Raw genomic sequence first — 12,343 nt, 5'->3', positions numbered from 1 at the left:
CTAATATAAAATAGATTTGATGATAATTATCAAAGAGAGATGGTCGAGTGGTCTCAGAGCACTCTAATTTATAATAATCCTAGTTGCATTGAGACACTTATTCCAGTCCATTGATTTAGACTGTTCATTAGGCACATTGCTTATTTCATGTAGCGCGACAGTGTATGGCATCATACCAATCTGACAAATGCCAACCATCCAATCAATGGTCTTTAATATGGACGGTCAAGATGATTTAGAAAAGATGGGTCCAATCAACAATTTGATCCATCAAGTTGTTAGGCCTGTCACTAATTTCTTATGATTCTAAAAAATTAGACAATTATAACCATCCTAAGGATGTGGGAGGCTTGAAGATGGATGGTTAGGTGGTACACCTACCATTTTCTTTTTAAAAAAAATAAATAATTTCTTGACAAATTTTCAAGAAATTAAAGGAAAATACAAATAATAATTTTTAAAAATATATAAAAATAAATAATAAAAATATCATTTTCATTAAAATAACTCAATTTATATTTTAATGAATCCAAGCAAGCCCACATGTATGGTGTGAGGTTTGCTACAATATATCCCCACCTACACCTAGAGTATGTGCTGGGACTATAGCTGGATCTTGGGTCATGTTCGGTGGTCCCATTCAATGAACTAAAATGATGAAGATAGCTGCCTCAAAATCTTCATAATTGAAAAATCCTTGACTTTAAAATAAGTGGCCCAGAAAGCAACGGTCAAGGCAACAATCCATATTCAACAGGAAAAAAAAAAAAGGAAGAAGAAGAAGTCAAGTAGCCATGGTGCTTAAGCCTTCCAATAGGAAATCTCATTATTAGGAATCCTACATCTAATGTGAGGCCCATCTTATAAACTGTTCGGATCAACCAATATGACTCCAGATTTATAGGCTATAGTCCTAATGATACCTATTGTTATATATACATTAGTCTGTATTTGAACAAACCTCTCATACATGCATATAACCATAAATTGACTAGCTGGTAGTAGATCTTACCAAAATAAAGAGCTGTGATATTGTTGCTATAGTTAGTATTTTTTTTAAGTTCATACATTTAATCTTAGTTCATGAAGACCAATTTCAATGTCCTCAATCTATTTATAATTTGTTTTATTAAATGAGAAATGACCCATTAATTACATGATCTGGTCCACCCATAGGTTGGCCTGTTTTTACAACCATCCATAAGCAATCCATGATGTTCCCCAATGGTCAAAATTTCTGATATTCCATTGTAAATGAATGGCTGGATGGTATTCCTTCATTTGAAAAGAAGAAGAAGAAGATAATAGTATCAGTTTGAAAAGGGCATTAAATTGATTTTCCGAGGTATTGAAGGAGGTGGGATGCTGTTTGGCCATAGAATTTTTTGGCATTTCAACATGAATTCGTGGAAAAATGTAATGAATGTCAAACAAGGATTTTGATTATGTGATCAACTGTTTCGGATTTCAGACGGATTCTATTTTGTTTTCTTTGTCCGCATTTCGGACTAAATAGGAACAAAAAAAGTCGCATGGTAAGAATTCTCCTTGCATGATCTTTAGTGGCATTATTATTTTATTTTTTTGGGGAAATTTCAATCATAAATTGTCATTTATATGTTAAATATCATCATTAAAAATTATTTTTTAAAATATGTTTTGTGAAATTAAAGCCAATTGATTAATTTAATTGTGAAATCATGTGGAAGAATCTAATTAAGGTAGAGAAGTCAATGGATCGGGTCCTATTGTTCCGAGGACCGACCTAACCGGGTATTGCCAGGTCTAAGTCCTTTCAAATATGGTTAAGTTCTTCAAGACAGGATTGATAGGGCTTGGATACCCATTGGGTCTAGAACAATTAAGAACATTTACATGGCTGGGCCCATCCAATTGATGGATTAGATCGCATAACATGTGCATAGTGTGGAAACGGGTTCTTTTATATTTGCATAGCCGATGAATACTCGTTTGTTTTACAAGAATAATCAATATGTATTAGATATATAAAAATTCATTAAACATGAGTTGGACCTGGCTGGACACGATTGAAACCGACTTTAACTAGGTCCGTCACAAAGAGTCAACTAGAACCTAACTAAACTCAATTTTTAACTAGGTCTAAAAGGTAAGACCCAAACCTAACCTAATTTCTTAATAGATCCAATAAACAGGACTTGGACCTACTAAAAATTGGTTGGATCCATCCGGTGTCGGGGGTCTAGATACCCATTTAAAGTCCTGTGTTGAGGCTTTAGGCATATAATTTGGTAAATGCGGCTTAAGGCGTATTTGGTAAATGCCTAAAAATAAGATAATCTCATTTTAGTCAATCATAACCAGTGGATATGAAATGCACGTGGAGAGAGAATTAGAGGGAGTCATTCGATACTTGGCCTATCATGATTGATAATACTCATTTACTTTAAAATTATACACATGGTGTGCATTATTTCAATAAAATTGTTCAAGTTGTGCCAATCACATTAAATAGTTTTCTTTTCAATATTTAAAATGATTGAGGCCCTGCTTGGCAACATGAATTCAAGAAACTTGAATGGAAAATCTTTGAAGTTGGAATACCCTAGAATCCAGATTCTCCAGCTCTATTTGACACCTTAAGGTTGGAATTCCCTATAAACAAAAAATAGTCATTCACCTAAATTATTTAGTATATTTACGGGAGTTTGAATTTAATTGCTAAATCAACTTTAATATTCCTAACTAATGTATGTATAAGATGTTTGACAAAATGATTATAATAATCTCATTGAGATATATACTTTGTTCGAAAATGATAAAATTTCAGCCATCAGATGAGCCACAAGCATAGGATTAGAACCGAGTGACTAACCAATAATTTTTAACCGTCGGTTTACAGTACAAACAAGTTTAGACTACTTAAATCATTCTATTAAAGTAATTTTAGTGATGCAATTAATAATCTAATTGTTTTGAGATATAATTAGTGGGCCACATGTACAATCAATTAGTAGCTTAGTAACACATGTTATACATGCGACTTTCTCACCTTTAAAAAATGAATAAAATAATAATATAATTGAAAATTCAAGTAAAAGAAAAGGATTACAAAACTCATCAAAAGTGAGGATTTGAAATCTTCTAAATTTGGAATACCCTCTAATTTACCTTGTCAAACAAACAATGGATTTGGAATCCCCTCAAATTCTTGCAAATGTGTAATTTTAAATGACCCCTACGAAAATGAATAATTATTTATTTATGAAATTTTAATTATTAAATAATTTTATTCAACCATCCATTATATTTTCATTAATCAACTAATTAGAAATTCAAATCAATGTATTTTAGATTATACATAGAATATAAATGACGAGGGGTTAAAGGTGTAGGCTAAGTAAATGAACATCAATCTTTATTGTTTTATTGGAAGTACCTGAGGAAGTGAAGCGATTGGATTGCTAGGATTTGATATGATACCTATGAGATTAATATTCTGATACTTTGTCAAGTAACATTTAAAGTGTTGGTTTCAGAAGATGAAATGTTTAATAATTTTTCACCTAGACAACCAATTGTATTGTTACCAGCAGAATGAGTAGAGCATACTTTGATAGATATGATTGTTTACCGAGCCCCATAACTTTTATTGTTTAATTTTACTAAATTAGCTTCAAACCTTGTGAATCAACAATCTTACCCTACCAAAATACAAAGCCAAATGATTAGACTATATCTTTCTATTTTTTCATAAATATCCACTCTCTTTCTATTTATTTTTTTTAAAGCTTTAGTTTTTTTTTTTTTTTTTTTTTTTTAAAAAGCTAATTGCATGGGTAAAATTGTCTATAATCTAAGTGCGAATCATATATTAAATATTATATTTCTTTCAAAGTAAAGGTTAATGGTAACATTAGCAACCAACAATTATGACTTTATTATAAATTTATAATAAATAAATGAGATCAAAGCATTTTTAGTTCGTACCAAACAAGCTTTTAGGATTTTATACATGTGAAGCTTGACATGGAATTAGAGTAATGTGATATGATGGCCCACGCCATTGATATGCAACGCACCAAAAATCTTCCACATTACAGCGGTCCACTAGATCAACGGTCACAATCACAGCATAGTTGGGCCACACATGCCATGAAGAGGGACTTATACATACAACTTCTATGACTCGTGCTAGCACATGTTGAAGAGGTGCATCGGCACGTTTATTAATATGCCACGCATGTGCGAGATGTGATCCAATCATTAGAAGAAGCCGACCATGAAAATTCCATGTCCCAGACCATTCATCATGTGGGCCACGCTGTTGGGAGGGCAGGAAAACGCACTGTCAGAAAGAAAAGAACCAACGGCCTGTATACAACACTCAAATGCAGACCACCTGATGGGAGGCCCACCCGCTTGCAGACGGTCCAAATCTCTCGCATGTGTGAGGGGCAGGGGCAATAATGTCAATATAGAATTACTGGTTCTACCCTTTTAAGCCTCTATTCTTCTGTTCCCAATCATTTTGCCAGCGGAACTGCAACCCGACAAGCCGACTCAGCATCCTCTAAACGGGAAACCTGCCGGCATTTCTCCTACAGCAATCCATGCCCCACGACACGTGTCAGATATCCAACGGTTGGAGACTTTTTTGACAGTCGAAACCCTAGGGAGACGCAGCACTGCATTACCCCGTCATCTCCTCCACCCTTTCTGTATTTTTCTTACCCTTTCACCCTCCCTCCCTCCCTCCCTCCCTCGCTTTCTCTGCTCTTTTTTCTTAATGGCGATTTTGCCCTCGAGCTCTTCTTCCTTGGAACTTACCATGGCTCCTCCTTCATCTGGTAAGTTAGAGATTTTATTTTTTTTAATCTCTCTTTTAATATATCGGTATTTTCTACTTGTGAGTTTTGTATGTAGATTTTTATTTTTCTTTGATGGGTTTTCTTTATTTTGATCCTTTTTTGTCATTTTTCTTTGATGGGTTTTCTGCATGTGGATTATTTTACCATTTTAAGTACTGGTTTTTGCTTGCCCATTTTTCTTTTATATCTGGAAATCTCTATTTTCCAGATGTTCTTTTATGGGTTTTTCTGATTTTATTATTTTTTTATTTTTTATTTTTTTTGTTGAAGATGGTGGTTGTTGCATGAGGGATTTGGATATAAACCAGCTCCCATCAGGATCAGAAGCATGGCCTATTGGAGTCATCGACGACGACGAAGAGAACGGCCCGCCGAGGAAGAAGCTTCGACTTACAAAGGAGCAGTCGCGATTGCTGGAAGAAACTTTCAGAGAAAATCAGACCTTGAACCCAGTAAATACTTTTTTTCCTTATCTTTTTTTAAAAAAAAATAAAATTTAATCTTCATTTTAAAAAAAAATTATTTGGATTTTTTCGCAGAAGGAAAAAGAAGCTTTGGCATTTGAGTTGAAGCTGAAGCCACGGCAAGTTGAAGTTTGGTTCCAAAACCGTAGAGCAAGGTATGCCCCTTTTTTTTTTTTTTCTTTTTTACTTTCGTTTTTTTTTTCTTTCTATTTTCCATCTATTATTATTATTAGTATTTTTTTCCTGAATTAGTCTAACCGTTTTCTTACACGCGTGTTCACATGGCCTGTGAATTGTGGCCGTTTATTTTGTGGGTCTATAAGTCGCCTTCCAGTCTTACTAAGTTGGCTTTGAATTTGGACGGCCCAAAAATCTCCCACACGGGAAGATTTTGGTCATTCAATCTTTTGCCCTTTTGACCTTTGATTTTTTTTATTTTTTTTTCTTTGTATCGTCTGGGAATGGTCAGGGCCTCACAACGTTGGAGATTTTTTTTTTGGATTTTGGTCCATCCACGGACGAGCCCATTAGATCAATGGTCTGGATCACTAATCTATGAACACCGCATTACTCTCGAAGGCTCTACGTTAGAGCATGAGTAGAAAGGGAAATGCTGTGGTGGAGCTGGAAGAAATGGGATATGGTAGAGCCATCAGAGAATGATGTGCAAGTCGGTCCGTTCATATGCAGGGCCCTAGTGTGGATGGTTTATGACTCAAAAATCATAGCTATTAGTCGATCTCATCCATCTGATCTATGGCCATTAAAGTGACGGTGGAAACAAAAATAGTCAACGGTCAAAGTAGCAGTGCCATAAACCATGGAAAAAACGATGGAGAGGATCGACTCGTGGGTTTTATTTTTAGAACGTAAGCAACCCGTCTGGGTCCACGATAGTGTGGACCAGATCGTACATGAGCCTGCCGTGTGTCCTGTGGAAAGATTGCCAAACCGTATTACGGTTTGGGGGAACGCGGATAGCTTAGTGACCCGAGTCCGTGGGGCCCACCTTGATGCATGTGTTTTATCCATGCCGTCCATCCATTTTGACATATCATTGTAGGGCATGAGCCCTAAAGCAAATCCAAAGCTCAAGTGGACCACGCCAGTGGAAATGGTGGGGATGGAATGCCTACCATTGAAAACTTCTTCCCTGTGGGGTGTGTGTGGAAATAGTGGGGATGGAATGCCTACCATTGGGGGGAGGGGAGGCCGGGGAACCAAGCTGATATTTGTGTTCTCCCTTCATCAAGGTATGTGTGACCTTATAACAGGGGAAACGGGTTGGCTACTCCCACTGCCACCAGCCAATGGCGGATGGTCGGTGCTCTGTGGGCCCCACCATGATGTATATGTTTCATCCATGCCGTCCATCTATTTTTATAGATCATTTTATGTTATGAGACCAAAACTGAGATATTCCAATCTCAAGTTGACCACATTACAGAAAACAGTGTTGAATGAACTTCGACCATTAAAAACATTTTGGGGACCATAAAAGTTTTGGATGAAGTTAATCTTTGTTTTTTTTCTTGATCTGGGTCTGTATGACCTAATCAACAGATTGGATGTCAAATAAACAGTACAGTGGGCCTTAGGAGGATTTTAATGGTGGATATCCAATCACTATTGTTTTCATGTGGTGTGGTATACCTGAGATTTATATTCTAATAATTTTTGGTACCAAGCCATAAAATGATCTTTAAAAATGGATGAACGGGATGCATGAAGCACATACACCATGGTGGGGCCCACAGAGCACCGACCATCAGCCACGGGGCTGGTGGCAGGGGGAGTAGCCAATCCGTTCCCATCAACAGGTTGGATGGCAAATAAATATCATAGTGGGCCATACAAAGGTTTCAACGGTGGGCGTCATATCCTCCCGTTTCTTGTTGTGATGTCCACTTGAGTTGTGGATCTGCGCCCTAAAATTGGATGGACGGCATGGATAAAACACATACACCACGGTGGGGCCCACAGTCGGGTCACTAGGCAATCTGCTGCTGTTCTTGGGGCTCTACTGTATCATCTCCTGGCTGCAAAATGAATGGACGGCGTGGATAAAACACATGCACCACGGTGGGGCCCACAGTCGGGTCACTCGGCAATCTGCGGCTGTTCTCGGGGCTCTACTGTATCATCTCCCGAGTACGGAAAAACAGAAATTGCTCAGACCTTTCCAATGAAATTGATGGAATGGTCAGGGCCGTCCGTTGGTGCTAGTCCTGGGCCGTGGACACTCCAACGTGGAGGGACACTGGTTGGACCGGATCGGACCGATCGTGGTATGACAATATGTACGGTTAAAAAACCCCACGTGTACGGAGGATAAATCTGTGTACAACCCCTGACATCCTCTTCCAAACTTTTGTTCTGGCTGACTAATTCAACTTTGTTTGTGGGCCCCACCGTGATGTGTGGTCACATCCACTCCATCCATTAGGTGCGCCCCTTCAAGATGAGGCCGATACAAAACACTGGTGGGTCACACCAAAGGGAACAGTTGGGTTGGAGATCCCCACGATTAAACCATTCCGGACTCTGTGTGGGGCCCACCTTGTTTTGTATATGCCATCCAATCCATTCATAAGATGCAACCCAACGGTGAATGGATACGCCAAAAGATCAGGCCATTGCCCCACTCAGGTAGACCACACGGCGTGGTTTTAGGCATGATTTTACATGGTGCGGCCCACCTGAGTTTTGGATGGCCTGGATTTAACATGAGGGGGTCACGTGATGGACATAGGGGATGTCATGCACAAACTCCGGTGGGGCCCACACACAACACTGCAGAATAAAGTTCTGCAATGATTGTATAGGAACCCGTCTCAGAGAAAGAGGAAAAAAGCTCCCCAAAGTCACTGTCGACAATGTACCTGAGAAGCTTGCTACCTCCCCTACACGTGAAATCAGAACCGTTTGTCTGCTGGGACCTGAGGTTTAGACCATCCGTCAAAAACTCAGGCCCGTCAAGAATCATCTTGGCTACACAAAACATTAGAACCGTGTATCACTTGGTACCAGCCGTTTAGATGTTCTGGCCAATGATTCAGACCCTTTAGCAAGAAGGTAGGACATGCTCGTCGCGAAAACATTGGGTGGCCTATAAAAAGCTTGAAAATGTCTTAAAGTTGTGGGTCCCACCTGATACGCAGATAGGATGGAAGATGCCCCTAAAGATCTTAGCCATCCAATCTTTGGCCCTCTAGGACCGTCCGTCTATTGCCGCATTTTCAGCCAAATCCATTTTTAGGCCACTGATTAAAGGTTTATGGTCTGAGAAACTGTTAGTCATGAAGACATCTCAATAACGATGGGGATCATCTGATCAACGGCTCCATTCACCAAAACATGGGCCCCACGTGCATGCACACACTCCAATCACTTTCTTTTCTTCTCTTTTTTTTTTTCTTTTTTTTTTTTTTTTTATAACGAAAAATGATTTTTTTTCAAAAACAGGACGAAGCTGAAACAAACGGAGATGGAGTGCGAGTATCTGAAGAGGTGCTTTGGCTCACTCACCGAAGAGAATAGGAGGCTCCAAAGAGAAGTGGAAGAGCTAAGGGCCATGAAGGTGGCCCCACCCACCGTCTTCTCCCCTCACACGTGTGAGGCACTCCCAGCGTCCACTCTGACCATGTGCCCTCGCTGCGAGCGTGTGACCAGCAGCGCCCTCCACAGGGTCCCCAACAAGGCCCTCACCAAATCAACGGCCATGCATGCTCGGCAACGGCAACCTTCGGCCGCGTGCTAGCATCACAAGAGAAGCACAGCGATCGATACTAACGCCCACCCAGTTTGATGGATACACCATTTGGTATTATGATAGTAAGATATTAAACCCCTTCTTTTCTACTCATGGTGAGATAATACTACATCTTGTACTATTGCATTACCAAAAGTAGAAAGGAAGGTTGTGTCTATCAAAATATGTGGGTGTAAGTAGTTGGTCACATAAGGGAAATGTAAACAGTCAACAAACGTCACGTCTATATATAGAGCCTCCGGACCTTATTTTCAAATCAAATGGTTGTATGTGCAGTGTTTTTATATTAGACATTTTTAAGGGATTTTGGATTGATGGGAAGTGAGAAAATGCGACGTAGATTGACATGTGAATTACATGTTTTACACGCATCGAATGTATACGTTCGTGTACTGTGATTGGAATATCTTTTGGTAAAAGGAGAGTGATTGAAGGGCTGGACTACCGTCGACTAGAAATTGGAGGATATCGGGACCATTCATTGAATGCAGGGAAGCAAGGGGTTGGGATTAGTTGGCTGATGCAAGGGTACCGCCAGTCAATGTTTAAAAAACTCTTGAATTGACAGGGAAGCATGGAAATATTTTTTTATTAATGTCCCGCCCGTTAAAGCTGAACAAGATCTCCCCGTATGCTATCCCGCATCCCACATGTCCCACATGAGCACCATTAGCACCCATTCCGTGGCCATTTTGTATTTAACAGGCCTCATCCCGTGGGTCACTCACTGATATGACGCAGGGATGAACGTGATGAGATCGATTACCATGTTTCTCAAGGATAAGTACTGAATACACGGTGCTTCTATGGGCTCCCCATAGAGATTTCTTGAATCCACAGTTGATAGATGCAATAACCCTTTAAATAGGGATATTAAGCCATGGGAGAAGTTTTGGAATCAGACTACAACTAAAACTCCTAAAAATTGGGACTTCCTATAAATAGTAAACTTATTATTTATAGACGGTCATGATGTCTATTAATCCACATGGTTTTCAGTGAAAAATAGTAAGTGACTTATTTTGCCCAACCATGATGTTCTCCTAATCATTCTAAGCACTTTTCATGATGGGCACAACTCTTAAAGCCTAACGGATGAAGAGTTATACTCGAATTAAAACTTATTATAAATAGTAAAAACAAAAATAAACGGGATTTCAACCGTTGATCTAATGGTATTTCGCAAATTCAACATAAGCAACTTAGCCTAGTAGGGTTGGGTGGTTAAAGTAGCTCGTCCTACCCCAAAATCATATATGGTATGTCCAATAGCTCAAATTTGCGAGATATGTCCATTTTAAGTTCTGACGGTCTGGATCACTTCTGCTTTCGATCAAGCCTTTTCTAATCCATCTTGGCCTTGACACTATTCGCGACCTGCTCTACATCAGCAAATACACATGCATCATTAGCTAATCAAAGCTTGACTTGCATCCTTAGACCAACTAAATACACAATATGTAAATCAGGCTAAAATAATTTAGCTTATTTAAGTAAATGAGTTGAGCTCTAGTTAAACTTAGCTTGACCCATCTTGTAAAATTGTCAAATGAGCAGGTTCGAAGATTTGACCCAACCTCACCAAGTCTCAAACAATTCATAAAAGACAAGTGGGTCAATCTGACCTTACGCTAAGTCATATGGTAGCTCGCCGGGACCCAGCTTCTCAACCTGATGTTCCTTGTCCTTAACCCTAACCTATTAAGAGTGCTCATGCATTCTATTAATTACGAGTATTGATTTAAGTATCTTTGCCATATCCTTGCTATACATTTACACATAAGCAAATTGACAAATTTGCCCATGCAATTAGTTTTTAAAGAACGGTGTCTTTTAAGATCTCATGTATCATCGAGTAAGATTTTCAAGAACACCCAGCTCAAGTGGCGGATGGAGTGAGGATACCTCGTTTCAACACTTAGTTCTTGGTATCGATTCTGTAGCAGGGGTGGCTAACAGTGAAGTGTGAACTGATAGTGGGGTGTACTAACTAGCTAACACACCAAAAAAAAAAAAAAAGAAAGAAGGAGAAGAAGAAGATTTTCAAGATACATGAACGTATTTATGGAATTTTAAAACATGCATGCTCATAGAAGGACAGATTGGATTATTAATCCACCCAAAATAAATGACTTGAATTTTACCCACTTCTCAACTGCTTTTTTTTTGTGTGGATGGCAAGCTCCCGTCTACATCTAGCATCCTCTCTTTAATTTCTTTTCTTAAATCTCCCCCTTCCTTTTCCACTTGCCACTTACCCAGTCCATATCTAAATGTAATAGAGAGTTGGGTTTGGTTTGGGTTGGGTTAGGTTAGGTTATACGAGGTTTGAACTTGAGCCCAACCCAAGCCCAATCTAACCTAACCCAACCCAAGGTCTGAATCTGAGTTCAGTTGGGTTGGGATTACAATTATAATTTTTGGTCCATATAGTAAAGGTTGACCCAACTAGACCCAGTCCTACCCATTTCCACCCGTGAGCCTTGACATTTGGGTTTGGTCCTTCACTGGATGAACAGCCGGAGTGATGTACATATCATATGACATGGATACCGATCTGAAGAAATTACAGTACTTTGTTTTCTGCTGCGTCAAGGACATGGAGATCATCCATACGTGCTAGATTTGGGTGTCGGACCCTTGAAACAAAAAAATCAACCAATTAGAGGATTAGTTAAAGAAGATACATGGTGTTAAAGTATTCCCTATTAGGTTCGAGGACCTTTGTCCTTTTCCTGATGCTCGGTTGCCAGATAAATAAAAGATGCCAGATCTTTCAAAATATGATGGCACAAGAGACTCAATAGCGCATTTAAAGACATATTGCGGTGCCCTTTATCAGCTTCGTAGCTGTTCTAGGCCGTGGCAGTTCTATTAGCCTGTGATCGGAGACTAGACGTCAGGATGACAACAGGCCAAAACCCAGATTGGTGGACTCACTAAGGCGTGCATGTCAAAAATGTCCTTGTAATTGCTATAATCAAAGGAGGCCTGTTCTTGTGTAGGTTCTCTACTAAGCTTATTATTCAAGTCATTCACCTATGTCCAAAACTTATTCATTTGCTGATACATCGTTTTCTGTTTGGGGCTTACTTGTTGTGTGTATGCCATCCAAACGGTCATTAAGCGAGCCTAACAAGATAATGAGATGCTAAAAAATAAGGCATATATAATAATTATGTGGACAACACCATAGAAATGATGAGCAATCATCCAAAAACCTTCAAATTCTTGTAATAGCTAATATGATGGTTGGA

The 12,343-nt window shown here is 39.1% G+C and overlaps 1 protein-coding gene across 1 annotated transcript; it reads left to right on the top strand.

The window, feature by feature from the left end:
• The first annotated feature begins 4,536 nt into the window (after positions 1 to 4,536).
• Positions 4,537 to 9,293, top strand: LOC131237781 (homeobox-leucine zipper protein HOX3-like). Its single transcript, XM_058235761.1, has 4 exons — positions 4,537 to 4,829; positions 5,121 to 5,302; positions 5,390 to 5,469; positions 8,780 to 9,293. Exons 1-4 carry the CDS (start codon positions 4,769 to 4,771, stop codon positions 9,072 to 9,074), a joined length of 618 nt encoding a protein of 205 aa, XP_058091744.1. The 5' UTR covers positions 4,537 to 4,768; the 3' UTR covers positions 9,075 to 9,293.
• Positions 9,294 to 12,343: the final 3,050 nt, after the last annotated feature.

The sequence above is a fragment of the Magnolia sinica genome, chromosome 2, assembly GCF_029962835.1.
Source record: "Magnolia sinica isolate HGM2019 chromosome 2, MsV1, whole genome shotgun sequence".
NCBI lineage: Eukaryota > Viridiplantae > Streptophyta > Magnoliopsida > Magnoliales > Magnoliaceae > Magnolia > Magnolia sinica.
This window is presented reverse-complemented; position numbering and strand designations above follow the sequence as displayed.